This window comes from Pleuronectes platessa, chromosome 6, assembly GCF_947347685.1.
Source record: "Pleuronectes platessa chromosome 6, fPlePla1.1, whole genome shotgun sequence".
Classification (NCBI taxonomy): Eukaryota; Metazoa; Chordata; class Actinopteri; order Pleuronectiformes; family Pleuronectidae; genus Pleuronectes; species Pleuronectes platessa.
The window spans coordinates 20,543,230-20,570,878 of record NC_070631.1 but is presented as its reverse complement, the minus strand read 5'-3'; the positions used below and the strand labels follow the sequence as shown (position 1 = coordinate 20,570,878).

Genomic DNA, 27,649 nt, shown 5'->3' with positions numbered 1-27,649 from the left:
GCAGAAAATAGGTAATCAGTTATGAAAAACAATGTCATATATTATTTAACATTATATTTATTAACCTGGACACATCCCACCTCACCAGTCTGCATCAACATGATGCCACTTTAGTTTCTAAAGAAAAGACACAGAACCAGAGTGACTGACCATTTAATGATCTTCAGAAGTAAGTTAAACAACAATTTATTTTACAGTTTAAAATGTCCTCATGGAGGAACAGCAAAATACACTCAAAATGAAGATTGATCAAAAGACAGTTTTCATATTAATCACCGTTTTAAGTTTTTTTTTTGTATTTTTCTTTTCATTTGTTTATCAAAAATTATAAGTGCCTTCAACATAACAATGAGAGTATTCAGCTTGCAGTCATAGAAATATTTACACCACAAAAAACTGACAAGCACGGTTTTACTTTCAGCATCGGTTTCACACACCTCATCTCCCGTCTCTTTCAGACTGCTTTGTTTTGTTGCACAAAACAAAAATAAGGACCCTGAAGAAAGACAATTATAACGGGGAAAATACACAAGAGCACATATTAAGGACGTTAGTATTTACAGCTCGGCTCAAGGAGACAGTTCAGGAAAGGGATGGAGGCAGATCATCAAAACATCCAATAGCGGCATGATGTCAAGTTCAAGTCACATTCTTTGCCTTTATGATTTCACCATGATTTGAAAATAAAGCATGCTCTATAGAACATCTGCTATGAAGTCACGGCGTAAATTACCTCAGGGTGCAGAGAATGATTTCCAGACAGCAGGGGGCAGTAGAGGACCATTTCACAGAGAAGGAAAACAGGAATTTAAACAGAAAAAGCAACCCCAGACAATGCAATGGTTCCTTCAAAATGAGGATACAATTTCAAAAATGTAAAAGCGCTGCCGTAACAGAGTCAGGTTGATGAACAATACCAAAAAAAGGAATCAAGTCTGCCCTCTGAGTGGCAAAATACAAAGTCACATATGAAAATAGGTTCTGAACAAATTTAGTTTTAGATACATTGTGTTTTGAGCGATTGCAAAAGATATTTTGGCACATAAGTAATTTTTTTTTTTTTTTTGCGAATATCACTCCTGGATCCTAAATAGATCCCTTCCACCAGTCCCCTCCATGCCCTTGACAGAGAGCGAGAGAAAGAAAGAAAGAAAGAAAGAAAGAAAGAATCAAGAAAAAATCAATAAAGAAACACAGAAAGAAAACATTAAGATTTGATGATCTGTTTTGTAAAATATTTCACTTGGTCTCTCGACATTGCTTCAGTCTTTAAATATTTATAATATTTACAGTTTCACAATTGTCCACAATACCCTTAGGCGTAAAGAAAATGCAAACAAAAATAAACAAATTAAATATTCTTTTTATAGTCCCCTGTTGAGGCATTGAGTGTAAACTGTACAACTCTAAACATCCCCTCATGAGTTCCTGGGGGAGGGAACACGTCATGATGGAGAGTCGAGTCCGGAAATGAAGTAGAAGTTGGCTGATGGTGAAGGAGCAAACGCAGTATGACTGATCAGGCCCAAAAGATCCTGATCATTTTCCAGGCAATGATTTCTCTTTTATCTTGCGCTAGCATGGCTGACTACAAGAGTACTTCCATAACATGTATCATATTAAACTCAAATCTGTACAGTTCCCAATTTTTGTCCCTAACATAGTGCAATGACTTCTCACATAGTCTTTAAAAAAAAACAATCACTTTTATGAAGGTAAAAAATATCCCATAGGAAGGTCTCAAGCCATAGCTCTATGAATGCCGTGAATTAGAAAAGGCTATGCACAACACCTCCAAAAAGTCAAAAATGAAATGAGTAATCAAAAATGAAAGTCGAAAATCCCCATTTGACCCTTCATATCCTCAAGGTATAGTTTTTGGAATTCAACGTCACTGGGCGATTTAAGGACTCGGTGAAGTGAAGGAGAAAAGTTGAGTGCATGCTAAATTGGATGTTTTTTATAACTCAAACTCATAAAAGTATGAGGCAATTCCAGTTTCACAAAACTGGATGAATCCAAAAGGGCTGGTGTTGGCTTTGTTCAGGAAAAAAACTGGAGGTAATCAAACGGAGGCAATGACAATCATGAGGTGAGGGGAAATGCTGGAGATGCTGTTGAGAAGATCTGGTGCCAGGTGAGAGAGGTGGACCTCAGAGAATTCACACGGCGGGAAAATCTGCACCACATAAGCTGGCTGTGAATCCAAAGATAAAGAGATTAGGATGAGAGGGAGAACAACTTCTCATGATTCAGAATGTCATTATGAAATTGTTTAAAACAAAAAGGTAAAGAGAAAGGCTGAAACCACGACAGACCTGATTAGAGCCAGGGTTTGGCACATTGATGATTCCAGCTGCTTGTTTGGCTTGCAGGTAGGTGATGAAGCCACTTTTCAAAGCTTGAGTTTGACCGTGGACGTCTTCTTGGTCTCGACCACAGGGTAGAGCCAGTAACAAACAATAGTCATCCTCCACCTGTCATGAGCGAAAGACTTTATCGTAAAACATACAAAAAATATATATACATATTTTGGCATTTGTTGCCCGTTGAGTTTGAAATATTTGCAATGGAAAGGAAGGATAAGCCACAGTAAGCGGTTAGATGAAAAACTGCAGGTGACATCTCCAAAAACAACCCAAAAAAGAAATAAAGTACTGCCATTTATTTACTGACTTCCTTTACTATAGGTGGTTTTGATGTAACCGGTTGTATAAAACCACTTTTGCGTTTACCATCAGCAATGTCGCCAAATAAACAAATTTTGCAAAGTACCGCTCAAAACCAAAATACTCACAGTCATCCGGCGTGCCACACTGTCCAACTGGGAAGCCTCAAGCCTCATTCTCTGGACAATTCTGAGAAGAGACCCTCCCTCTGGGGGCGGCAAAGAGCGCTGGGCCAGGATGGTGTTGCCAGAGACAAAGTGCAACTGGACAGCAGCCTGGTCGTTCTTCAGTGCCAACAGGCCTTGCCATACAATAGGATATTTCTAAAGAAAAAATATATAGAACCGTTATTTTCTCTGTGGTATTGTTTTGGAAGGGAAATGCATTCCGTGCATTATGACAACACTGATTCCTCTGTCTTCCTACCGTCATAAGCTGCACCATGTCGATGGATTGGTGTCCTGAATGTTCCAGCTTAGCATCGGGCCGTGACTGCAGTATACTTGATGGGGGTGCTGCTGGCTGAGGGGTTGGTAAGAAGGATGGGGGGCCTTTTTGAAGAGACAGATCTGGCTTGTGAGTAAGACTCATGGGCGAATTCATGGGAGACTGGTATGAGGGTGAGACCGTATCCCCTGATATTCTGGAAATATGGGAGAGGTCTGTAGAGGTAGCATGGCGAAAATGAGGACTCTCAGGCTTGGGATCACTTCCTCCCCCATGTGCCTGAGATATTTTCCCCCTGTGACCCATGTCAGGTTCCGGAGAGACCTGATAAATAAAATACATATCAAATCATTAGAAATAGGCACACGGTGTATTATCTAACAAATAAACATAATACATAAGAAAAACATTGAAATATTTGCACGTAAGTGAAGATAATAAAAGCATATCTAGTGACCTGTGAAGATGTAATCCCTTGATTGGCCAGGTTGTGTCCTGATGACTGATGTCGTGGGAACTGAGATGGGAAGCCTCGCATGTCCCGATAGACTGAAAAGGAGCCTGCACCTCCGGGAGGCATCAGCTGAACCCCATGAGGGTGAGGAGACACCATGACAGGACTGGATGTATGAACTCCCCGGATTCTACTTTCATTGGAGAGTGGATGTATCAGCTTTCCTTCGGTTGGTTTGAGACATTCTTTTGCGGGAAGTTCAATGGTCTTCCCCACTAAAGGACTCTTTGAAGGCACAGAGATGTTGCTTAAAGATGCACCAGTCTCTGAGGTTCGTGACTGTCTTGCATCTACAGCGGCCTGCTCTCCCCGCTGCTGGTGCATGAAGATACGCTGGTGCATGTCTCTGTACTGGTCCATACGTATACTCGAGTGCAGCCCTCTGCGATCACTGTGAATCATCATTACATCCGACTGGAGCTGGGGCCCTGATGGTCTACTTAGAGCTTGGTTAAAGCGTCTGGAGTCTTCTTCAGTTACACTGCTGCTGCCGCCACCTGACACTGACCCCTTGGGACTTGAATGAGACTGTAGTACCATGTCACGGATCACATTAGGCTGTGTTGTGTTTGAGCGCTGAGGTGGCCCTTGATGGGGTGAAGACAGGGCGTCACCACGCCTTCCATAGTTTATCCCAGACATTGGTGGGGTGTTCATCCTGGCTTCATGAGTCATAGACTGTGTGACACTGTGAGGTTGAATTATGACAGAGGAATGTTCTGAGTGTGTGTGATGTATATTTGAATGATATGTAGACATTTGTGGCATCCCATGACCCAGCACAACTGAGGTTCCAATGGGAGAACCACCCGGAACACAGGCTTTGGCAAAGGGTGAAGATGAGTGAACAGCTGTTCGTGGAGACTGGGGTTCTTGCTTGAGGTGTAGAGCGGACCGATCAGTTGGGATGCCAGGGCTGGGGCTCATGCGGGTTCCAGATAGCGATGGGTGGTGTGGACTCATTACTGGACTGAGGTTAGAATGCTGAACCGCTTTGCCAATGTCCATCTTTTTTGGGAGAGGTTCTGTCCCTGCTCTCTTGCCATGCTGCTGTTGTATCACAGCTTGGCTGTACATTAATACTTGAGGAGAACTCACTGGCTGTTGGTACATCTTCACCACACCACCATGGGATGCTGTGTGATATGGAGCATCAGATTTGTCACAGCCATGACTCTCCTGTTTGGTACTGGAAATTACAGGTTGAGAATTATAGGATTGGCCAGTCAAGAGGACCCCTGTGTGCCCATACGCTGAAAGAGGTGGAGGTGCTTTCGGGTTAGGTGACTGGGACGATGTGATGAGTGGCTCTTGCTTTATCTGAGATTTGGACACAGATTGCTGAAACTCTATGTCACCAGCACTCGCTGGAGGGATTTGACTAATTTTGGCTCTCATCCTGTGAGGCCCCTCAGTTTTCTGACCTGAATAACTCAGAACAACAACACCCTCTGATGTATTGACCCTTAGGCCAGCACTGGAGCCTGTACTGTAGGGAGTAGTCTCAACAACCGAGCGCCCTCTACTCCCATCTTCTACTATATCCATGCCATGGTAGCGATTATTCTCATTGGAGTTTGACCTAAATTTTTGCTTGGGAATAGATAAGCCAATGCTTCTGTTACTTAGTGAAATTCGTGGAGTTTCCTCTGTGTCGTAAGGCATTGGAATCCGACTTATTACTGATGTAGCAGGAGAAATAACTGTATGCTGGGTCTTCTCTCCACAGTTCTGCTGGGACTCTGTCAGAGGAGATGGTTTGTGGTGTGTGGGCTGGATGGGGAAAGGCGGCCTCTCTTCATGATGTAATTGTCTTGAACCCACTGCATCCGGGCGATTTTCATTCTCTGACATACGCAAAGGATCAGACAGTGTAGATGTCACCATCGTGGTAGGTATAGAGTTACTGTTTGATGCAGATACATATTTGGGTTCCATTAGAATTTTTCTTAAGGTACTAGAACTAGGGTCAATATCTGAAGCCTTGGTGTCAGGGGGCATTGGGGGATTTGTTGAAGGGGTTCCACTTAGCGTAGTCGGCAATGGTACAGAGGGAGTTACCACTGTAACTTGACATGAGGGTGCAACATGGATTCTACTTTCTTCCTTTCTCTGAGGCCAGTCAGGCAAAAATGGCATTTTGGCTGGCCGCATTAGGGGTACGCTGAACTGGGATACAACCTGTGGGCGAGCAGAGGCAAGAGTAGGTGTGGATGGCTCTGATGCTTGAGGATGTTTTTTGCCACCGGAGATCTTGCTTGTGCCTGAATGGAAAGCAGATTCCTTAGGTACAGGCTGTTCAACCTCAGGCTGTTCTGCCTCTTTGGGCGTGTCAACAGTTATAGAACTTGTAACGTCACGCCTACAAGTTGCAACAGCAGTGACCACAGACGTTGCTACTGTTGCCCCTGCTGTAACAGTAACTGCTTTTGAATTAATGGTTTCTGGGTCTTCTGGGATAGACTCTGGTAACTTGACTGGAGAGGGCTCTGGTTGTGAAACTTCCTCAGCAATATCCCCTTTCTTGTTAGCTGCACCTTTACGATTTCTTGTCTTCTTTGGGGTTTTTGCTCTAACTTTTACTGTTTTCTTGGGTGTTTCAAGTAGAGGGAGGTGTTCAGCTGCCTTAACATCTGTCATTGGCTCCTTTGGGCTGGGTGTTAGAGGACCATCATCTGAGTCTGCTGCAAGAATACTGTTTATCACCATGTGTGTTTCAGGATCCATAATCTCGTTAGAGGAGGGGGATGTTAAAGATTCAGGGGTGGGAATACTAGCAGTGTAAGTAGGAGGAGCTGTAAACCCATCCGCATCTGCACATTCTTCTGCTGTAATGGAATCAATAGCTGCAGCAAGTTCGGTTTCACTAGCAGGAATTGCTCGTTTCTCTTCCTCAACCTCACTTTGCGGCTCCACTACGATAGGAGGCAATATGGCAGGTTGTCCTGTAGGTGGTTCCTTGTAAGGCCGAGGAGGTTGCTCAACTGTAAGTTTGGCAATATTTTCCACTGCCTGCTCTAGCTCCATCTGCCGTGCTAAGAGAGCAGCTGGATCAGGAGGAAGTTCCGGTTCTGATAGTGTATCTTCATTTTCCTGTACATCATCCTCATTTGATTCTTCTGGAAAGCTTGTTGCCTTTGTTTCCTCATTCTCTTTTACCACCATTTTAGTTTTTGTAATAACAGGAGTTTCAAATGTCCCTGGAACATTGTCCTCTGAACGAAGTAAACCTTTTACATCATCAACGCTTACACGGATCTCAAGATTTTTTAAGCTGTGTGACTTATCTTCAGTGAGCTGCTTGGTATTTCTTTTCAACCTTGGTGTTTTCATTTTGGCAATCTTTACAGGTTGTCTTCTCTCTGAGGAGCTGGTGTCTACCTTCTCGTCATCAGTAGATTTCTTTCCACCAGAATCTTTTTGATCTTTTTCCTTTCTGTGAATTGGTGGACTTACATTTTCTGTTCTTTCAGGTAACTCTATAAAGAGGTCTGGTCCATCTTTAGGCTTAGCCTCAGACTCATCATAACTTGATAGATAATCTGGTTCAGCTAGCTCTGTAGGGCTGTCAGGCTGGTTGTCTACTGTGGTTCCTTTCTTGTTAACGGAAGCAGATGAGGTTAGATGTGATTGCTGCACCTTCTGGGTGCGGGGCGAACGCCATCCTTCAGAGGATTTTACAACCTCTACTGTACTTGATGCCTCCTTAATTTCTTCATCTTCTTCCATCAATTTTTGCTGATCATCTTTTACTGGTGATGCATCCTCACTTCGTTTGATGCCTCTTTTCGGTGGACGGCCTCGCCTGGTATTGGTAGCTGGAATTTGAACATCTTGCTGTATTGGTTCTTTGTCAGTAACCCGTTTACGCATGGAGCGTGCTGACTCAACTACCTCTTTACCAGCTTGGTCATCTTCATGTAGAGTGGCATAGACTGACCTTACATTCCTACGACGTGTCCTCCCATGAATCAAACTTGACTCTATTTGCTGCTCGGAGTCTGACGCATAGATTGGTGATTTGGACGTGGTTTTAGACTCCAAAGATGCTTTTGGTGCTTCTGCTCGAGGAGATGAGGCTCTTTTGAGTTTCTCTCTGTCAATTCTTTCACTCTTTCGTGTTGCAGGTTTCTCAGTGGCAACATTTTGGGAAGGCTGTGGACTACGCAGTAATGATAGTGGTTTTGCCCTTTTACTCTTGGGCTGCCTGCGATTTGGTAATGGTTTTATTTCAGCCTCTAGTTCTGGCATACATACTTCACTATCCGTCTCAGTCTTCTGAGATTCCTCAAAGCCCTTTGTTTTCAGCTTTTCTCCTTTAGGTTCTGTTTCAATTTCAGGTTTTTCTTCAATCTTTGGGTATGAGTACCCTAATTCTGAAGCCTCTCTTTCAAACCCACTTAGGGAACCACCAGGAGTTGCCGGCCTATCTTCCACAAGAGCCTTATGTCCCAGTGCCAAACTATCCAAACTTTTTACTTTGGGTTCATTTAACTCTACTTTTATTTCCCGTTCCTTTTCTTGTTCTAAAAGGGCATGTGGAGGGTTTATGGTTAGCTTAGGAGCAACTGGCTTAAAGTCATCAAAAGCAAAAGAATGAGGAGGAGACACCTCAAGAATTGGCACCACTTTTTCTTCTTTGACAATTGGCATGGGTTGATCGGAGGATGCAGTAAACAACTCTCTCTTTTCTGGAGACATTTCTTTTGGGGAAGGAACAAATGGTGAAACAGACAAGGTTAATCGGGGACTGGCAGATTTGACATCAACCTTTAGTACAGGCTCAGATTCCTTATCAGACGTCACATTTTCACAATTCTCCACTTGGTCCGTTTTAAGCTCTACTTCTGAATCAAGCTCTGTATCAGTTAGGGTTTGGTCCTTGTCCTTTTGTTGCTGAAGCTCCAAAAACCTACTGTGGAAAAGCACAATCGGCTCTTGCGGGTTGTCACCTCCCCCAGTTTCAGGCTGTGGCTCAGTTGCACTTGGCTTACCAAAAGGCTGCCCAGTCGCACTTTCTACATCTTGGTCTTTACGTTCAAGATGCTGCAAACGGCGGGAATCTTGTTCAAAAATTGAGCTGTGCAGGAAGCGAGAGGCAAACAGTTCTTGACGCTCTTGATCCTGTGGCTTGAGTTCCTCTTTTTTATCGTGCAGCTTTTCCACAGAGTCAGTACGAATCTTCTTCTTTTTCATATACCAAGAAGGAATAGGTCGAGGTGCTAACTCTACCTTGCCCTTTTCTGAACAGCTGTGGGAGGTCGGAAAGCGCGAGGGAAGAAAGGACCAGTTATCTTCCCTGGAGGAATACAGCGTCTTGGCTCTTTCAAGGAGTGCTTTTGTATCAGGAGTTATAGTTTTGTCTAATGCAAAAGAATAAAATTTATTCTTTTCCAAGGAGCCAGACAGTTTCATGTCTGACGTTCTCTCGTCACGCTCCCTGAGGATATAAGACAAGGAGCTATTGGACTTGGGAGATGTGTGTTTGTTTTCCACATCCTCATCTGAATCAGACTGCACTTCACCGGGTTCTAAATCCTGCCCAAGGCGTTTGCAGATACTTTCCTGTTTTGCAATATCACTTGGGAAAGTCATTTCCATTCTAAGTGAATCAGACTTGATTCTTCTTTCCCAACATTGCATTAACTCCTCATCACATCCAAGCAAGGTAGTCTTAAGTTTTGGAAGCTCAGGGTCAGAAGAACGAAAATGTCTGGCTGGCAAGCTCAAACTGTGCTTTATTGACTCCGTGTGTGAGAATGTATCATCTACTTTTGGAGAAGATTTTCTTTCTTTGTTAATAGGGATGATCTCATCTTCGTCCTTTGGAGAAACGCTCCCTGTTTCTGTTAAGGATGTCATACTTGGATAAATTACCTCATTCAACTTTTGTGAACTTGTAAAACTATGATCACTTTTTGGAATCACTATTTCAAAGTTGAAATTCTCCAGTTTCTTTCGTTTAGACGAGGAGGAGTCATCATTGGCCAAATCCCGATTTGGTTTTCCGAAATCCTGCATGACACAATCCTTTTCAAAGTCGGGAGTCTCATTGCTTGGTGGGTTTTCAAACTTGACTAGTTTATCAGGATCACCAAGCTCGGGTCGAATCCATCTACTCTGTTCAATTTGTTTTATGCAAATATTAGTCTGGTCATTGAGCAAAAAGTGTTCATCTTCGTCATCAGAGTCTGTGCACTTCCCTCTTCCTTGTTCCTGTTCAAACAAACCCTGTTTCTCTTCTTTCAATTCATCCACACTGCAATCATCTGATATTTTTGTGAGATTGGAGGTGGTTTCACTTTTTGAGCCCTCTACATCCATTTGAAAGAAGGCAGAATCTAATTTATCTGTTGAATCCCCAGACATCTCCCTAAACCGTGATTGCCGTTCCAAAGACAGGCTTACAGAGGTACTTTCACAGTCTTGTCCATCCTTAGGAATATTAACTGGGACCATCCGCATACACTTATCCTTGTGGTGTTCCTTTTTGTGCATCCCTTTAATGGAAAGGTTCTTATCAAAATCGGTCTCCTTTGTATTGTTCCATAATTTTTGAAGTCCAGATCTGCCAAGTTCATCCTCACTAGTTCTCTTTTGTCGATCCGTTTTCCCAGACTCTTCAAAGCGCCTTTTCCTTGCAGCCAAGCGGTCAATATCCACAGAAATACCACTATCAGATCCCATTTCAGATTTTCCGACTTTCTTGGATTTTACTTTAGCATCCTTATCAACAACTTCCACTAAACTGTACATATTCTTGTCTCTGGGCACCTTTCCATGCTTAGAGATATCGCTTTTCGATGGTTCTGGGCGGAATGGAGGACTCCTCTGGTCAGCTGAAGGTGATGCCAATCTAGGACTGTCACTCCCACCTCTCTGTATCGGTTTTTCTTGGATGGCATGACCAATCAATTTTCCTTCTTTTTCTTTGACACGTGTTAGCTGCACAACACAAGGCAGAAGGTCTAACCTTCCTTTGCTCAAGCTTTCCTTTGGAATTTTACTGGTTTTACTCCGAATGACAGACTCAGGGCTAATATCTCTTTCCAGCTCAGGCTCTGTCTCACATGCTTGGATAATAGGTGATGCAACTTTGAGCTTCTTAAGCCTCTGTTTCTCACTTTTGTCCTTGTCACTACGATCCTTACATCCAGCCCGCTTCTCCTTATCAACCAAATTCCCTCTTTCAACTTCAAAAAGACGGTCCTTTTCAGGTTTGTCAGATTTGTTATACCTTTCAGAGCGTGCTTTTTCAAGTTTTTCAAATCTTGGAGGAGAGATTGAACTGCAGCTTCCACTTCTGTCAGAAGATCGACAACAAATACGACGGTCTGAATCACTTGGTATCCTCTCAGAGAGTGAAGGAGATGCAGTGGGGCTAGCAGGACGACGAGTGGCAAGTTGTGATGGGCTTTGGCTACGCTCTATGGTCCTCCTCCCATGATCACGTCCTCGGTCTGTTTCAAAGCGCTCCCTCTCTCTTTCACGTTCCCGTTGCAAATAGCTGTATTTGCGAATGTCCTGCTCATAAGGGTCGGTTCTGTATTCCCGATACTCCCGTGGGTCTTCAAAGTATTGTGGATCATAGTAATCTCCCTGGTATGGGTCCCATTCAGTGTAGAACTCCCGGCTTCTAGCAGGATATTTACGACGTGGATCTTCAGTGAATGTTCCGGGAGTCCGTGCATTTTCATAATATGGTCTTTCTGTTGGAAATTCATATTGAGTTCGTCGGTCATCCCTGTTAAAACAAACACAAAAGAGCAAGCTGTAATTTCACCATACTTTGGAATCAATCACTTTTGAGCTTATTGTACTGCAGGATTTAAGCTAAATTATAATTATTCCCTAAGAGATCTACACAAACCTTCTTTCAGTGAGAAGGTCATAAAAGTCTCGAATATCCTGGCCAGACGACTGCATTGAACGGTAGAAAGCCATCTGACTTTCCTGATTGGCAAAGTCAACCTAAAAATAACAAAAAAGAATGTTAAGTTACATTTTTTTTCTGTCTTTCGGTCTTTTAACATGTCAGACAAAAGATATGTTTCACTTGCCTTAATTTTACTGCCCCCTATCTTCCAACCCTTTGTGTCTTTGACAGCGGCTTGTGCATACTCAATGTTGTTGTACAGGATAAGGGCCATTCCTTTCATTCGGTCAAATACAACCTGTGGAAGACAGAGGAAAACATGAGGAGTCACAAGGTGCCGAGAATTCAACAATGGGAAACTATGAGGGGAGGAAATAAAGAGACGAACCTTGACAACGTGTCCATAGCGGCAGAAATGTCGAGTGAGAAACTGCTCAGTTGTATTTGACGCTAATCCATCCAACCAAACACATGTTGTAGGCATACTCTTTCCAAAGCCCAGCTGAAAATGTTAGATTAAATAATAGCACTTAACTCAAAGATTTCAACAGTTCAAAAAAATTGTACTTAAGAATGTGTTGTAGTTTATAAAATTTGAAAGAGTATTTTCACCTTTAGCCTGTTGTTACCAAGGTACTCCCCATCCATCTTCTTTATGGCCTTGCAGACACTTGCAATGTCACAGTACTGTAAGAAGGCATACTGTGGGGCTCCATTCACCTTCTTAATATCAATATCCTTTGAAAAGACAATGAAAACATAAATATGTTGTATAAACATTGTGAACAAGATCCTCTCAAAATGTGCAGCATGGTAACCACTGCATGAGACTTTGCAGTGGAGATTTCTCCACCATTTCACATTAACTTACCACTATTTCTCCAAAGCGTTGAAAGATGTTAAGCAGGTCATGGTAAGCGGTGGTCTTCTCCAGGTTTCCGATGAATAATGTCCTCGTGGCCTTTGGATGAAACTCGTCTATCCTCTCGTCCAAGGGCCGAAACTCGTTTTCACTTTCCGTCTCTGAAAAGAAAGTCATCCCATTGTATCCTTGTGCATTTTTCAATCTTCATTTTTTATGGTGGCAGGAATTTTAAAGATCAGAACTTACCGGGTCCATTCCATGCTGTGACTTCAATTTGCATGCCAAAAAAAAGCTTTCCCTTTGATGCTCCAAGTGCTTTCTCTTGGTCCTCTTGTTGGCGGAAAAATACAAGCCCATAACGATCCTCTGAAGCTCCATGGATTTGTACAGATGTGACTTTTCCATGTTTCTTAAATTCATGGAACAAACCATCCTTCAGGCTTGTATCTACAGTAAATACATCAAATGTTGTTTTTAGTACGCATACTAAAAAGTTACATATAAGTATTTGTATATAATACACAATATATTAGATTTTTTTATAAAATGTGTTTATATTTGAGGGCTATATAGAAGTTGCACACCATAGGGGCACCTCATAACTAACCTGTAGAGCGTACAGGAAGATTTTGGACCTTGATGCCAAAGCTTTTACGTGGTTCATCCTTGTCAAGGGAGGATAGAGGAAGTGCTGAGGGAGCAGGAACAGCTGCAGACTGCACTGAACGTGCCGGAGACTCATCACTTGAACTACTGCTGGAATCACTGTGGTAAAGAGAAAGATAGGGAAAACACTGACTTAAAGATAAAAGGGTGGGTTATCTGTGTTACTCTACCTGGCTATAATGACAATAACAAGTCATCAATATGTTCACCTCAATACAATACATTTTAAAATAAAAAGGCATTTTACAGTAGTACACTTTAAGTGCTACACATTCTTCCTCTGAGAAATTAGAAATTCAAAAGCAGTAGTCAGGGTTCAAATCCTATCTCTTTTTCACATTTGCATGTTACAGCCTTATGCTAAAATAGTTTAAATATTTTTCCCCTAATCAATCTACTCTTAATATCCCATAATGAAAATTCCAAATTATAACAAAAAAAAATCTTTTTACAAATTCAAGAAGGAAAAATGGAAACATCACATTTAGATCTAGCTAATGTGCCTCCTCATTTCTCTTTATCATCTTTAAAATGTTTATACATCTTGATTGGAGTCCACCGGTGGTAAATTAATTTGACAGACATGACTTAGAAAGGCACACACTCGTCATTATAAAGGTCTCACAGCTGACAAAACATATTAGAGCAAACGCCTTGAAGGAGCTGCCTGCAGAGCTCAGAGACAGGATTGTGTCGTGGCACAGATCAGAGGAAGGCTACAAAGATATTCTACATTGAAGGTTTTCACAGGAGCACAGCAGCCTCCGTAATTCTCAACTAGAAGCAGTGTGGAGCAACCACTCTTCTCCTGAGAGAGCTCGCTGACTGCCCACACTGAGAAATCGGAGGAGAAGGGCCCTGGTGAGAAAGGGGACCAGAAACCCAATGTGCCTTCTGGCAGAGCTCCAGAAATGCCGTCTGGAGAAACTACCAGAAGGACAACCATCACTGCGGCACTAAACTCATGTCAGAGAGGCCAAACAGAATCCTCTCTCCAGTGAAAGACACATGAAAGCATCACAGTGCTTTCAGACAGTGAGAAGTAATGATCATCATCTGCCCAATACCATCCCAACACTGAAGCCTGCTGGTGGTAGCATCCTTCTGTGAGGGAGTTTAGTCAGGGTGGAGGGTAGGCTGAACAGAACTAAGTACAGAGATATCCTAAACGAAAACCTGGTCCACGGTTCTCCTGGACTTCAGACTGGACTAAAGGTTCACATTTCAACCGGACAATAAGCCAAGACCACGCAGGACTGGCTTAGGGACAACTCTGTAAATGTCCTTGTGTGGCTCAGCCAGAGCCTCGACTTGAACCCAGTCAAACATCCCTGGAGAGACCGGAAAAAAGGCTCATCCAACCTGATAGTGCTCGACTGGATCTGCAGACAAGGATGGCAGAAAATCCACACGTGTGCAAAGCTGTTCACATCATATTTCAGAAAACTCGAGGCTGTATTGCTACCAAAGGATCATCAGGTTAAAGTGTCTGAATACAGTTTTTCCTTGCTAATACATTGGCAATTTGGTTTGGCTTTGTCATTAAGGGATAAATAACAAAATGTGAAAAAGGGGAGAGGGTCTTTATGCAGTGTAATTGCATAAAGTCATACATTTGCATTTAAGCTCAAGCAAAACATGTATTTATATTCTATCAAAACTGCAATATGTCTCAGCTGAAATAGAAAAAAACACCCCCTTTCTCCTCCTGTCTCCTTATCTACATGACGCATCTGACTACGAGTGTATAAAGATGGATTTGTCAGTGGAAAAGTCATGGCTGCCTCGTGCACCTTTTTCGTCAAACCATTCCCAGGCCTGTCTCAGCTTTCTAGGCCCTCTGCTGTTTGTTTCCCTCTCACTTTCTCCTCCTGCGCTCAGACACTCCCGGAAGTGCTGCTGACGGAGCCTGGCCTGTGGGAGTGGGCAGGCAGCCAGCACTGGCCAGAAAATTCCAGTTCCAACTGGATCTCACGGAGGGGGGGAGCCATTGCCCATTCAGAGAGGTAGGCAGTGAGAAAAAAATACCAGCCGTCTCCTGAAATTCCCCCCGCAGCACTCCCTCGACAAACCACATGTGTCGCTACCGCTTTACAAACAGTCGATGGTCGTTCTATGTCCATCAGAGGTCTGGACTCTTTTCAAAGGGGAGGCAGTATAACAAAAAACAAACAGTGAGACATCTTTGGCATTTGATCCTAAACTTCTGGTATGTATTCCCTGTTTGTACAATTGCTAATAATACAAATCTCAAACCAACTAATAAAATTAAATGAACGACCAACTTCAACACACACACACACACATACACACACATAATTACAACAAATGTTGCCACACTCATTAATAAAGTGTTATGCATTTTGCAGCAACACTGTTTACCCCTGAGACTCAAACACTTCCCCCACCACTCCATCGGCACAGCGGTGAGTGGATAATGAGTAAATTTAAATTTTTCTGAGAACTATCCCTTTAAATAGTTCCAGGGTTACTTGAGAGCAGTAAAATGGACATTAGCCAAATCCCAAGTAAAAACAGCGGGATAAATGAAAATGATTCAGATCAAACATCAAAAGTGTAATCACAACCGTTAAATGCAACGAAAGAATTTTGCAGGCTTTGATTCCCATCAGCAATCAAACACTCAGGCGAGTGAATACAGATCAGTCCTTTTAAAAGTTCACTAATGATCACACAGAAATGAGCAGAGTAGATATTCACACACTTATTCCTTTAAAATGTACACATTGACACGTGTGCTGCTTGATTGGAACCCTTACAATCAACCTGGGTGGGACCCTCGCACATATCAGGATTGCTTCAAATTCTCAAGAAATTTGGGCGTGAAAGAAAGATAGAAGACAGCAATAATTTTCCCTGTCATGGTGTGTCTTCTCAATATTTCTTCTAACGTGCAGACACTTGCATGCAATTGGTGTTGCCTGCAGGGTGGAGCATGGAGGTATGTTCAAATGTTGGATTCAGAAAAAGCAAGTCTGTCGTTGCAGCCGTCACAATGATTGTGGACTTTTGCGATATGCAGTGCTGGCTGTTTTACTTTAAATCTCCTGCACAGTATTAAAAGTCAATTCCATTCATCATTCCTTACGTTTAAAATTATAACCTCCTAAGGAACTGACATAATGACACAGCTGTTTCTAGTATTAGGAGTCATGCCATGTTGCAACGGTTATTTAAAAAACCACAGCTTCTGCAAAGAAAACTGTTGCGCAACACACTGTTCTTAATGAGAGAGCCCTCACTACCCAGAAATTAGATGCACAGCCTAGTCGTAGCTTGTTGGCAAAGGTGGTGCAGTTGCAGTATTCAATAGAGCCAATATAATCATACCTGCATGTTGGGGACAGGGCATTATTACGTATTAAATCAAACTGGATCCGCAGGATGGTATGTTTACCAACACTTAGATGGTGTATGAATTAAATTAAATAAAAGATCTATCCACTGTGATCTATTGTGACATCTGGAGTCCACATGAACACAACTCTGAAGAAAACTTAAATAAAATGACCTCTGAGATGTTATTTAAACTTTTTACACTGGATTTATTCAGCTCAAGAATTGATATGACAATAATTGATTGGTGTAACTGTATTGTATAAAAGCATGAGATGCACCATGTATTACTACTACTCTTATGATGTATTATTAAAAAACAAGTTCCCATCCTGCTACCACTAGTCCCTGAACTCAGGTAAGAAGGAGAAAATGATGGATGGACGACATTAATAATATCCTGAACTGGTCCAATGAACTTCACTCCAATGGACATGCCCTCATTTGTCATCTTAGTGTTCAGTGTTCAGACTTCCCTCTTAAAATACTTAATGTTTCCAGCTGCTGTTCAAGATTAGTCTGCACATAAGTAAACACCATCCCGACACACGGGAGTAAATATCGACACTGAGATTAGTTTCACTCACCTGCCACTCGTGCTGCTGCTGGTGCTGCTGACTGAGTCCGAACTGGAGGAGCGACTGTGAGAGCCCGACCCACTGTGGGAGCGTGGAGGACGGCTGGCCTGACTCGCCAGTCTCTGGGGAGAAGGGTTTGGCGAATGCGTCGAGTGCGGTGACCGGCTGCGACTGGGGCGGTACGAGCGCTCCCCACGCCGACCCCTGTCCTCCCGGTAAAGGTCCCTGTGGACCACACTGGCCAAAGTAAAGGGTTCCCTGGGACGAGGCTCATAGCGAGGCTCGGGCGTCTCAAAGCGACAAGGGCTCCTGCTGTGGGATCGGTAGAAGCCCACCACGCTGGATGTAGATCCTCCGCTTCCTGCTGCAGGGGCCCCTGTTGAACCACTTGTTCCTGTGTTGCCAGCAACCGCACTGACGATAGCTCCACTAACTCCTGACGACACGGTTGTAGCGCTTCCACTGGAGGTACCAGACCCAGCCCCTGCTGTGCTCAGAGTCCTGTCTCTTGCATCACGGTAATAGTCTGTGTCGTAGTGCCGCTGGCGGTCGAAAGTGCTTCCAGGGCGCTCGTGGTGACCGTAGGCACTGTGATCATACGCCCGCTCCCGAGTTTCAGCAGTCCTAACAAACAAGAAGAGAGGACAACAGCACATTACACTTTCATCTAAGCCGCTGAAGAAAGGTGCCAGCACAAGACAGTGGATAAACCAACATTTCAGGTGTCTCTGTTGGGATCGCCTTATTAGACACATGGGAAGAAGGGGCACTCAAGCTTTTTGAGGAGGGTAGTTTTAAAACATCTTTACAAAAAGAGATCTTTACCTGCTTACAAACTGAACTACAAGGGGATTGTAATAGTTGACTGTTTAAGACAACAGAGCATCAGGCCTCACATGTTTTCTTAGACTAAATGTTTGTGTCAAGATTATAAGTATCAGATCCTTTTGCCACCAAACCAAGCACTTGTTTTAACAATAAAAAGCTCATTTGAGGTGTTTACATGAGCTTCAATCAGTTTCTGTTTAGAATGATTCTCTTTGAACACTTGAGACGTGTTTTTATTCAACCTCTTCTTGGTTCAAGCATCAAACAGATGCTTAGTATTTCCTATTGTAAAACGCCACACTTTACTGAAAATACATATCAGGAGACATTTTAAACATAAGCCATGCATTCAGAAATCTGCAGCTCATTTCAAGGTTTAATTGCAGGATATAACAGACGTGCACGAAGACTTCTTGTAATAAAGGGAATTAAATGGGAGTTTTGGACTTCATAGATTGTCAAGTTGTTTTGCTCTTGTAACATCTGGCAACTCGAACAAAAGCCACTTTGGGAGGCGTTTCATCTGAGGGGCTTTGTTGAAGGTTTTTGGAGGTGACTTGTGACAAGTCTTTTGTTTACGATGCTACACGATTTGACACCACTTGTTCTCCGGAAGAAAGAAAAAAAAACAAGCTCTCCAAAGCATATTGTATGAAGATGCACATTAAAAAATGTGCAAATAAGGACATTCTGTTCAGACCTGGGCTCCCTCTCTCTGAATAAAGCAATCACACTTTAATTTGGGAATACAACGGCTGTGTCATTACAATATTCATACTACCAAACTCCCTGTAATGAGCGGGACAGGACAGCTATTACCACTGTTTGAATTCAGATCAAATTATAATCAGCAAATTGGTTGTGATGTTCCAACACAGGATTGGATATGTTTTAATATAACATCAGTTACAAAAGCTCATTATACTAGTGATTAATATAATACGATTTTAATCTTTGACCACTTCAAACTTTAGAAAATTCTTTAGTTCCAGATTTTATTGGACAACAAACCTCAACTGTTAATAATGATATTTATTAAGGATTTACCAAAAAGTCAGTATAATCTTACTCGTGTGACACTGTAATACATTGGAGATTATATATATTTATATAATGTTTGTATATATAGTTGGTACAAATGTGCTGTATTGGACGTAGATCTTGGGACAGTCTACTTAATAAAATAAGTTAGTAAAATGAATATGACTAAATAATCATGGAAATTAAAACTGTCCAGATGAAAAATCATACAAATAAAGTAGTGTTTATACCACAAATGATGCAACATGGTTGAGAAAAAACAATCACATGACGTCTTGTTGGACTAGCGTCCTAATGCTCACATCACCTAACCGCCACATTCTCAGTTTGAGTCTGGGCAGCGTTCTCATGTTCGTGGTGCTGGACTCTTTCAGGCCTTCATCATCTCCGTCTCTCACCCTTAAATATTTTCTGCAAATGTTCACTGGCCATGATCCCGTTTGACATGGCAGTCTTAAAGAATGTCCGAAAGACAAAATCTGTTCTGCAAGATTTCAACAAAAAAATATACATATAATATATATATAATAGTCCCTGTTCAGCAACGATCATCGAGTATGAGAAAAGACATCTGAGATTCACGAAAAAGTGTCTTAACTGATGCTTTGGATATGAATCATGATTTCCCTTTATGATAACTAATATAAGCACTTAGATCTTCAGGAACTGTTATGATTTAGATGATCAGAGATGATTGTTGTGACTACGTCTGTGTCAGGATGTGTTTCTGAATTCTGCTCGCTTGCCCCCTTCAAGCTGCTGAACTGTCTAACGCCAACAAAGATCTGTAAGAGCAAATCAAAGACCTTTTTAACAAGGAGAAACCTCTGAAACGGTTTTTTTCATTAGAGACCTGGCAGCAGCTTTTGCTTTATTAATATAAGTGCAAATGAGGGCACAATGTGTTGTGTTCTGAATCTCCAGCAAATGTTGGTGATCAGCTCCTTCAGCAACGCAGCACACGTTTATAGTTTCTCTTTTGCACCGTCTTTATCTTTTATGACTTTACAAACTTAGGCTTAAATATACGTAATGTGGCGTATCCTCTATACAAACGATCAGCTAGTTATTTAGGATGTTGCAATGTCAACCGTTTGATTGGGAATCTGATCGTCAAACAATAGCACAACTATGAACTGCTTGGATATTTTCTAGTGCTTTTGCCACGCCTTCTAATCAAACATCTGAGGATCCAAACTGTGTGCGTTTCCGCAGCCAGCCCCGTTCCTGAGGTGAGCTGCCTGCATTTCAATCTGAGCTTCAGAAACCAACATGTGTCACACCAGGTGCTGCTGACAGAGGGCCGCTGCCATTTCTCTGAAGATGTACGACACAAGCCTCCTCCTCTGCATCACTGATGCCCTGTGATGTCCTGAAAGGCCATTTGATGAATCACCCACAGGGAAAAAACTAAACTGCAATTCCCAACCTGACCTTTTACTCCTGACAAAAATAACATGATGCGTATATTCACACTCGCATTTCCCTGCCAAACTTGTCACGACTTTGATAGACTGCGCTCTTCATCAAGATTAAGCTCCTGTGCCATATAATGGACCTTTAACCTCTTCCCCGCTTTTTATTTTTATTTGATCTCTTTCAAAGATACGTACATGCGAGCAAAAAACAAAGCCCCCACGAAATAACCCATTAGTGACTGGATTTAAGGGTTTGCAGGACTGGTCACTCTGCAGGAACAAAAGACTGCCTGGGATAAACACACTCTTGCGGATGTTAAGATAAATCAGTTTAGGAGACTCGCGCCATGTCTGTATTTCACTATACATTAAGTACAGCAGGTCAGAGGCTTATTTGATTTTATCATCTGTGTGCAGGATTCATGAATACCATCTATGGAATAACAATGTCTCCTGTGAAATTGATGGATTACCTTGACCCCTAGATGCTCTCGAAAATGCTAATTTGCCGGTGCAGGCTCGCTGTTCAATAGATAGCCTTCAATTTCACTTTAGACAAAACAGCTTCTACATTATTCATGGGGCTTAAAAATAATTCAGTTGGACTTTTTTGGGCAGAATTTCCATCAGTGTTTGATTATTAGTCCGCTCCAGTGCATTCTAAGCACATCAACTGTTTTGGGATTACGTGAACGGCATAATTATAAGGATGCATTCCAGCAGCGTGCCAAAAGGGCGTCTTATGTGGAGCCTCAGTCATGTGGGAGCAAAACATATGTTTCAATTTAATTCAACGTTCCCAAAAGTGTTAGATTCAGTTTTACTGTTAAAAAATCCTTCTGCCATGCAAACTAACAGTTGAACTGTGCAGCTGTGGAGGGTCAAGTCATTGTCGCAGTTTAAAGCACAAACTGTGGAGCTCAGGTTTGGCAGAATGAATCAAATCTTCTCTCACAGTGCATGTGATTTATATCATATTGCTGAAATGGACTGTGACACGGAACTAGAAACTCAACATAGAAAATGTGTCCGGTGTCTGTTGTATTAATTCATTCAGTAAATTAAATATCTGACAAATCAAGGTGATGCATAAAACTGATGCAGCAATCTAAACCGGGTGTTGCCATTAATCTGTTCTGCCCATTGGTTTGCAACAGAAATTAAAAAGGGATAGTTAGCAAAGATAAATGGTTTAGGAAGAATCTCGGACGGCAAACCAACTCAAGGTAATGATCATGTTAATGGCCGACCCTAAAAGCAGCTGCGACATCCTCTGTGTGAATCAAATCAGGGACCTCAGACGGATGCTACATTTTCCATATGCCGCTATCCTGCATAGAAATCAAAATCGCAGAAGTGTTGACGATATCAGGACTGGAATCACTGATTATTTTCATTATTGTTGAAAATACATATTATATTTTTCAATGAATCAAGTTTTTACAATGAACCCTTTTCACGTTGGTCGTTTTCGCTTGATAACAACCTTAATTCATTATTTATTGTTTTGTTAAATCTCATTGGTTTGAAAAAAAAAATACATATGGATTTTTTTTATTTATGCATTTGTATTTTTCTGAACCTTTTCTTATTCTAAATGGTCGCACAGCACATACCAATGCACATTTTGGAAAAATGGATATGAGTTGTTTCTGAAATTTTTGAATTTTTGCACAGCTCAATCCTAATGTATTATTAAGACCATGTTGGGTATCGATAGAGTTTTTCTTTTCTAAACAACTTCAATGTGGATCTATTCATCAGAAGGAGAACAGGGGACAGGATCTGAAGGTGGGGTCAGGTGAGAGGAAGAGATAGGAAAAGGGCATAAAGGGTAAGGCACAGATTCCTGCATTTAGACACACAGGCAGCAACAATAGGTTTTGTAGCAGCTACTTCGGTTAGTGGGGGAAATGGAGTGAGACAGGGGTTCAAACTAGGGGGTTAGAGAGGACAGCTAAAATACGCAGGGCAGGACATACCAACCTTTTGAGAGAGTGGTAACTTGACCTATAATTCCGAATACAATCTAGGGAGATAGAACTTTGTGAGCAGAAAAATGGGCAAAAATGTTGAGTGGAGGGGAAAAATATGGAAGCAAAATCGTTCCGAAAAAAACGTAATCCTCATCGTTCGGGGCAGGGCGACCCTTGTGTGTATAGATGAGCTGGAGTGTCTGTTTGAATGAAGAAAAACAAAACAAAAAAAGCAAGCTTGGCCTCGTACGAATCCAGGTTGGGATTTATCTGTATGCTGGAAAATTTCTGTTTTAGTCAATATATCCATCCGAAGATGTGGGGAAAAAACAATCAGCGTTTCACTAGAGTCCAGTAAAATACATACGATATCCAGGAGTCCAAATACATCAGTATTGATCCCCCAACAGCCATTAGAGATGTGATGTTAAAAAGAAGTCTTGCATCTTTATTTTCGCAGTCCTGCACATTCCAGTTCGGTCACAATGTGCACGGCGGTAAAGTAGTCCAACCCTTTTGTAGAAGGGGAGTGAGATTAGGTGCATGTCTCTTAATGGTAATCCAGATTTTCTTTCCCTCCGTATCACTGTATTAATTCCCGGGCTGGAGGACATTCAGTTTTGAAGCTCTTGGACGCTCATGTCTGTTGTCGATCCGTGATCTCCTTTACAGGTGGAAGAGCTTGCATGCAGTCCCAACCTGGGCTGAGTCGACGAGGAACGCAGTTCAAACGCACAACTAAGTTCTCTGACTCTGTGCGATTGTATCCAAGGTTTAGTTATAGTTCCACGTTCGGGCAAGAAGAGATAATCCACAGACATGAGATGAGGTTATCTCCCAGCAGTAAGGATGGCACAACTTTCCAGTCACACTTTCCAGCATTCTTCCTCTAACGGTACGATCCATAGAGTCCATCTCGGTCCTCGGCACATCTGCGAGTCTCAGTTGTTGAAAAATCGGAAAAAATTATCTCCACAAAAATGAGGCAGATGAAAAAAAACTGTCATTTGCTCACTTGTTCAGTGATCTCTGCTGACCTTGATCACCAGCAGAGGTCTCCCAGCACTCAACTTGTAATGCCCTGATCTCAGACATAATCCCAAATTAAAACAAAAAGCAAACAAAAAGAACAAAGTACCAAGAAAACCAACCATACCTTTAGCATGATAGCATATCCTTTAGGTGTGTGGCCAGTGGTAATCCAACAGGAGGGAATACACATCCTGTGTTATCCACATGACTCCAGATTAGACTAATCCAGACAATGGTGTCTTAAATATATATAATGTGTGCTCTGGGTTGTTTTATTATATGAGGAAAAAAGGGTGACATTAATCCATCGAGCAGGGCATGTAACTCCAGATTAGGGAAATCCCAGGGATGGCAGTCGGAACCACTCTCTCTCTTTTTCTCTCTCTCTCTCTCTCCAATAATCCTGGGAAATTTTACGATATCCAATCTTTGCCCCGTATTCTCCGCAAATGATATATCCACATCACAGAGATGTTTAAACTCACAAAGATAATCCCCAACAGCCGCTTAGACTACTGACTATGCGTTAAACACATGTGTACCTTAATTCTGGACCATGAACTTGTTTCCTCCCCTTTAACCCACAAACAAGTAAATAAATAGATGGTGGAAAGATGCTTGCAGGTGATGTGTTTACCAGAAACCACGGCTCCCCCTGGCTTCAGAGAAACGTTGTCCACTTACCCGTCTAGCCTGCGTTCATAGCGTCCCTCTCTGCTGTGGAGCGACGTGGGGGGGACGTAAATGGCCCCCCCTGCCGCCCTTGTGAACCCTGATACATCCCGTCCACGGGAGCCTAAGGACAGACTATCGTCCAGCCCCCTCGCGGCACTAGGAATTGTGCCCGGTTCATTGTAATCGGTGCGCAGGTCTCTGTCCCCCATCTTGTTGATGGCATTGTGAGCCTTCTGAGCACTTTTAATGTCCACAAAATCCACAAAGGCTGCGACTCCACCTTCTGAACCCCGCTTTGGCAGGACCTTGACACTCTCCACACGTCCATATCTGAAAGAGAGCAAGGGAAACACTGTGTGATCACCAGGCTTTTGTCAAACAGCGTTCATGTTTTATTCCTTTTTTTTTATAATGATAAAACATCATTAGAGGGCACTGTGCTAAATTCAGTTATATGTGTGTGTGTGTGTGTGTGTGAGAGAGAGAGAGAGGGAGAGAGGGAGGGTGGGGGTGGGAGTGGGGGGGTTAGGGGTGGGAGGGAGTGAGGTGGCTTCACTGTTCCTATTTTCTTCTCTGTGGTATTTTCTTATGCGAGGCAAGGTAACCCAGCAACTGGCCTCGAATCCTCTGCACGTCACATGTTAATCAATGCATAGATTTTCCGGCATTAGCATGTTTTGTGGGAGGAGGGTGCTCACATAGGCTTTTCGCTCATGGATGAAAACGCACACGAATGAGGTTTGAGATTACATGAACTGATTTGCAGCAGAAAGGTTTAAATAAATAATATAAAGAAGGTGTATAGGTTTTTTTTTTTTCTGTTTCACTATAAGACAAGAAATAATACGAGGTATAAAAAAAATAAACAAATATGAAATGACTTCCCTCAAATCAAGTTTTGAATGTGAGGGCAAGCAAACCATTGTTTATTCAATAAACCTATAAACAGCTAAATGCGTGGTGATACGTGATGTTTGGATTGACTGAATGTAGGAGCCAGTGCAGGGTTACAAAGCCTGCCATCATCTCCGTGCGCTCCCTGTCCCTCCTCCTCCCTCCTCCTCCCTCTGAGCATCTGTGGGGAGCGCGTTTCTCCGTCCGACAGGAGACAGTAGGGTGCCCATAAATTTATTGGCATGCCAGCTTCCCAACATCGAACAAGCCTCCGACGCCATTTTAGAAAAGGGCTGCTCTCACTGCTTACTCATTCTGCCGTCCCCCATCTTCAGTGACTTCTATCACACATCGGGGGCTGTCATGCACCTGCACGCGCGGACTACCTCTGCTTTACACGCCGGAGAGCTGAGGCTGGAAAAACAGCACAAGCCAGCGGCGGACACACTTCCCCCCCCCCCCCCCCCCCCCCCCACACACACACAGCAGGCAGTCAGTCAGCTCCATCACCTCCCACAACAAAAACATAACCCGTTCAGAGCTGATGTGAATATAGGTGGATCATCATCATCATCATCATCATCGTGTGATCCCCACAAGGCTGCGCGGATCGGACATGTCTGTCGTCTCGCCTCTGCAGAGCAAAAAAGCACCACAACCTCATCAGTTTATGTTCAGGGACAAATGCACTTGTGTCACAGGGTCGAGAGCTTCAGCAGCCTCTGTGCCGCTATGGTGACTCATACATGGTTAAAAGAAGCTCCGCTCTTACAGGCGCGCTGATGCTTTTCAGCAGGCTGCTCTCCGGCACATATTGACGGAGACAGAGAGAGAGGCGGGCTGCTGCTTCCTTGACAGCCGAGGTGAGAGCAGCGAGAGCGGCCACACAATCGTGACAGAGACCCAGAAAAAAACATATAGATACTATTTCCTCCATCAGGAAGAGGACCAGGAGATACAAATCCTGCACAGGGCTGCGCGTCTGCTCCAGACAGAACCAATTGAAAACAACACAATGCGTGAGGATCATAATTAGGATATCGACATGTTGTCTGGTTTCCCTTCAGGCTGCAGCTCAGAGGAGCAGCGTGCTCACAATGAGCCAAACAACCATTTTCTCTCTGCGCACAGAGTAAACAGCAGCGGCACAATGTGGCACATACGAGCGAGCACGCAGCGTTCGATCCCAGCCCAGCCTACGGCTCCGAGGCAGCGTGAGGTCCGCCGTCCCCTCCGAGCTCCCTCCATCCTCACACTAACACATCACAACACAACACAAACCATGCAGCTGCAACAGTGACAGGCAGGTATGTGCTGGTGCTGGTCCTGGTGCAGATCTCCACACACACACACACACACACACACACACACACACACACACACACACACACAGTGCACACGCTCGGTCAGGAGCAGTGACCTGACTAACTCGCAGAGTCAAGTGAACACGCACTGCTGTCTGCCACACATGCACGCTGCCCCGTGCTGCAAGAATCGGGAGCAAAATAAAGCCTGGTGCCGCGCGGATGAAGTTTGTTTACACTGGCTGCCTGCGGAGGGGACCTGCTACCGGGAGGAGAGACGTGCCGCTCCGAGGTCTGATCGCAGGGGGGGGGGGGGGGAGAAGTGAAGAAAGCCCAGGTGAAGTTACCACGGAGGCTCCAAGTGAGTGCACGGTGTCGAAATGGCAGAACCATATGTCGGCTGGCTGGAGCGTGCCGCTGGCCGGTCGCGCTCCGAGGGGGCTCGAGTGCAGCACAGGAGCTGACAGCTGCTGCCAAACGGGACTTCGCTACGGGGGGAACCTCCTGCTTCATCCACCACGGTGTGACACCACAGAGATGCTGGCCGTGCAGCCGTCCTTACATTGCAAAAAACCTCACGCACACGCACACACAGACGTCGCTCGTCAACTCACCGCTTGAAGTGCTCAATGATTTTCTCCTCTCGCACATTTTCGGGTAAATTTCCCACCCATAGATGCCTGGTTTCCCGGACCATACTGGGAGCTCCTGCTCCCCGACCATACACCGCGCCGCGCTATGTCCGTCTCCTCGCGTGCAGATCGGCAGAGGTCTGCAAACCAAACGCCTGACAAGAAAGAAAAGGGAAACGAGAAACACGCTCCGGTCGCTGTGGCCCAATGTAAACCATTAGTTTCCCCCCGCACGCTGCTTGATACTGTTCACTGCTGGAAGCGCGATCTTGCACCTCATGAACGCGCTCCGGACTGTTCCCGTGACTAGGCGCGTCCCTGACACCATGCGACCTTTGGATGTCGAAAGAAAGCATGAAGCTTCCTAAAAAGATGCAGCAACTTCGCTCGTAATGAGAGGCACACAGCGCAGGCGTGGCTTTGTGTGTGAACTTCTTTACTCTCTCTCTCTCTCTCTCTCTCTCTCTCTCTCTCTCTCTCTCTCTCTCTCTCTCTCTCTCTCTCTCTCTCTCTCTCTCTCGCTCTCTCCGATGAGCTAGTCGTCCCACTGTGCGCATGCGTGAGAAAACCCCTGGTTGTGTTGCTTTGACATCTGAGAAGCTTTGACTCTCCGGAGGATCCCATCATCAGTAGGGGATGTCAGGGTGAAGCACTCAGCATGAACGGTTTATTGTATGATGAACATTTTTTATCAATACAGAAACGGGGGGGAACAACAAAGTAACGTTCAAGATTTCTCAATCTAGGAATATCAATCACTTACCGCTCAGGCTAAATACTCACAGGGTGTAATTGGTCTAATTGTCTCCTTTGAACCTGAACACAATAGCTAGTTTGAGGAATGGATGGATTGACTAATTGCTGACGACCATCACTA

At 43.5% G+C, this 27,649-nt stretch overlaps 1 protein-coding gene across 1 annotated transcript; it reads right to left on the bottom strand.

Moving 5' to 3' along the window:
* Window positions 1–137: 137 nt before the first annotated feature.
* spen (spen family transcriptional repressor) lies at window positions 138–27,215 on the bottom strand. Its single transcript, XM_053423838.1, has 15 exons — window positions 26,755–27,215; window positions 23,952–24,272; window positions 16,982–17,596; window positions 12,979–13,136; window positions 12,618–12,818; window positions 12,378–12,529; window positions 12,119–12,244; window positions 11,895–12,008; window positions 11,691–11,804; window positions 11,501–11,601; window positions 3,574–11,374; window positions 3,096–3,440; window positions 2,798–2,992; window positions 2,319–2,477; window positions 138–2,197 (listed from the first exon to the last, which is right to left on the bottom strand). The coding sequence occupies exons 1-15, from the start codon at window positions 26,835–26,837 to the stop codon at window positions 2,066–2,068; spliced, it is 10,617 nt and encodes a 3,538-aa protein (XP_053279813.1). The 5' UTR covers window positions 26,838–27,215; the 3' UTR covers window positions 138–2,065.
* Between the last annotated feature and the right edge of the window lie 434 nt (window positions 27,216–27,649).

What these genes read in the sequence shown, in the direction of transcription:
- spen (XM_053423838.1), bottom strand. Translation starts at nt 26,837, where the DNA reads ATGGTCCGGGAAACCAGGCATCTATGGGTGGGAAATTTACCCGAAAAT. An exon ending in TTGGTAACAACAGGCTAAAG is followed by an intron (nt 12,009 to 12,118) that starts GTGAAAATACTC and finishes TAACATTTTCAG; the next exon opens with CTGGGCTTTGGAAAGAGTAT. An exon ending in ACATGGTGCAGCTTATGACG is followed by an intron (nt 2,993 to 3,095) that starts GTAGGAAGACAG and finishes TTTTTTCTTTAG; the next exon opens with AAATATCCTATTGTATGGCA.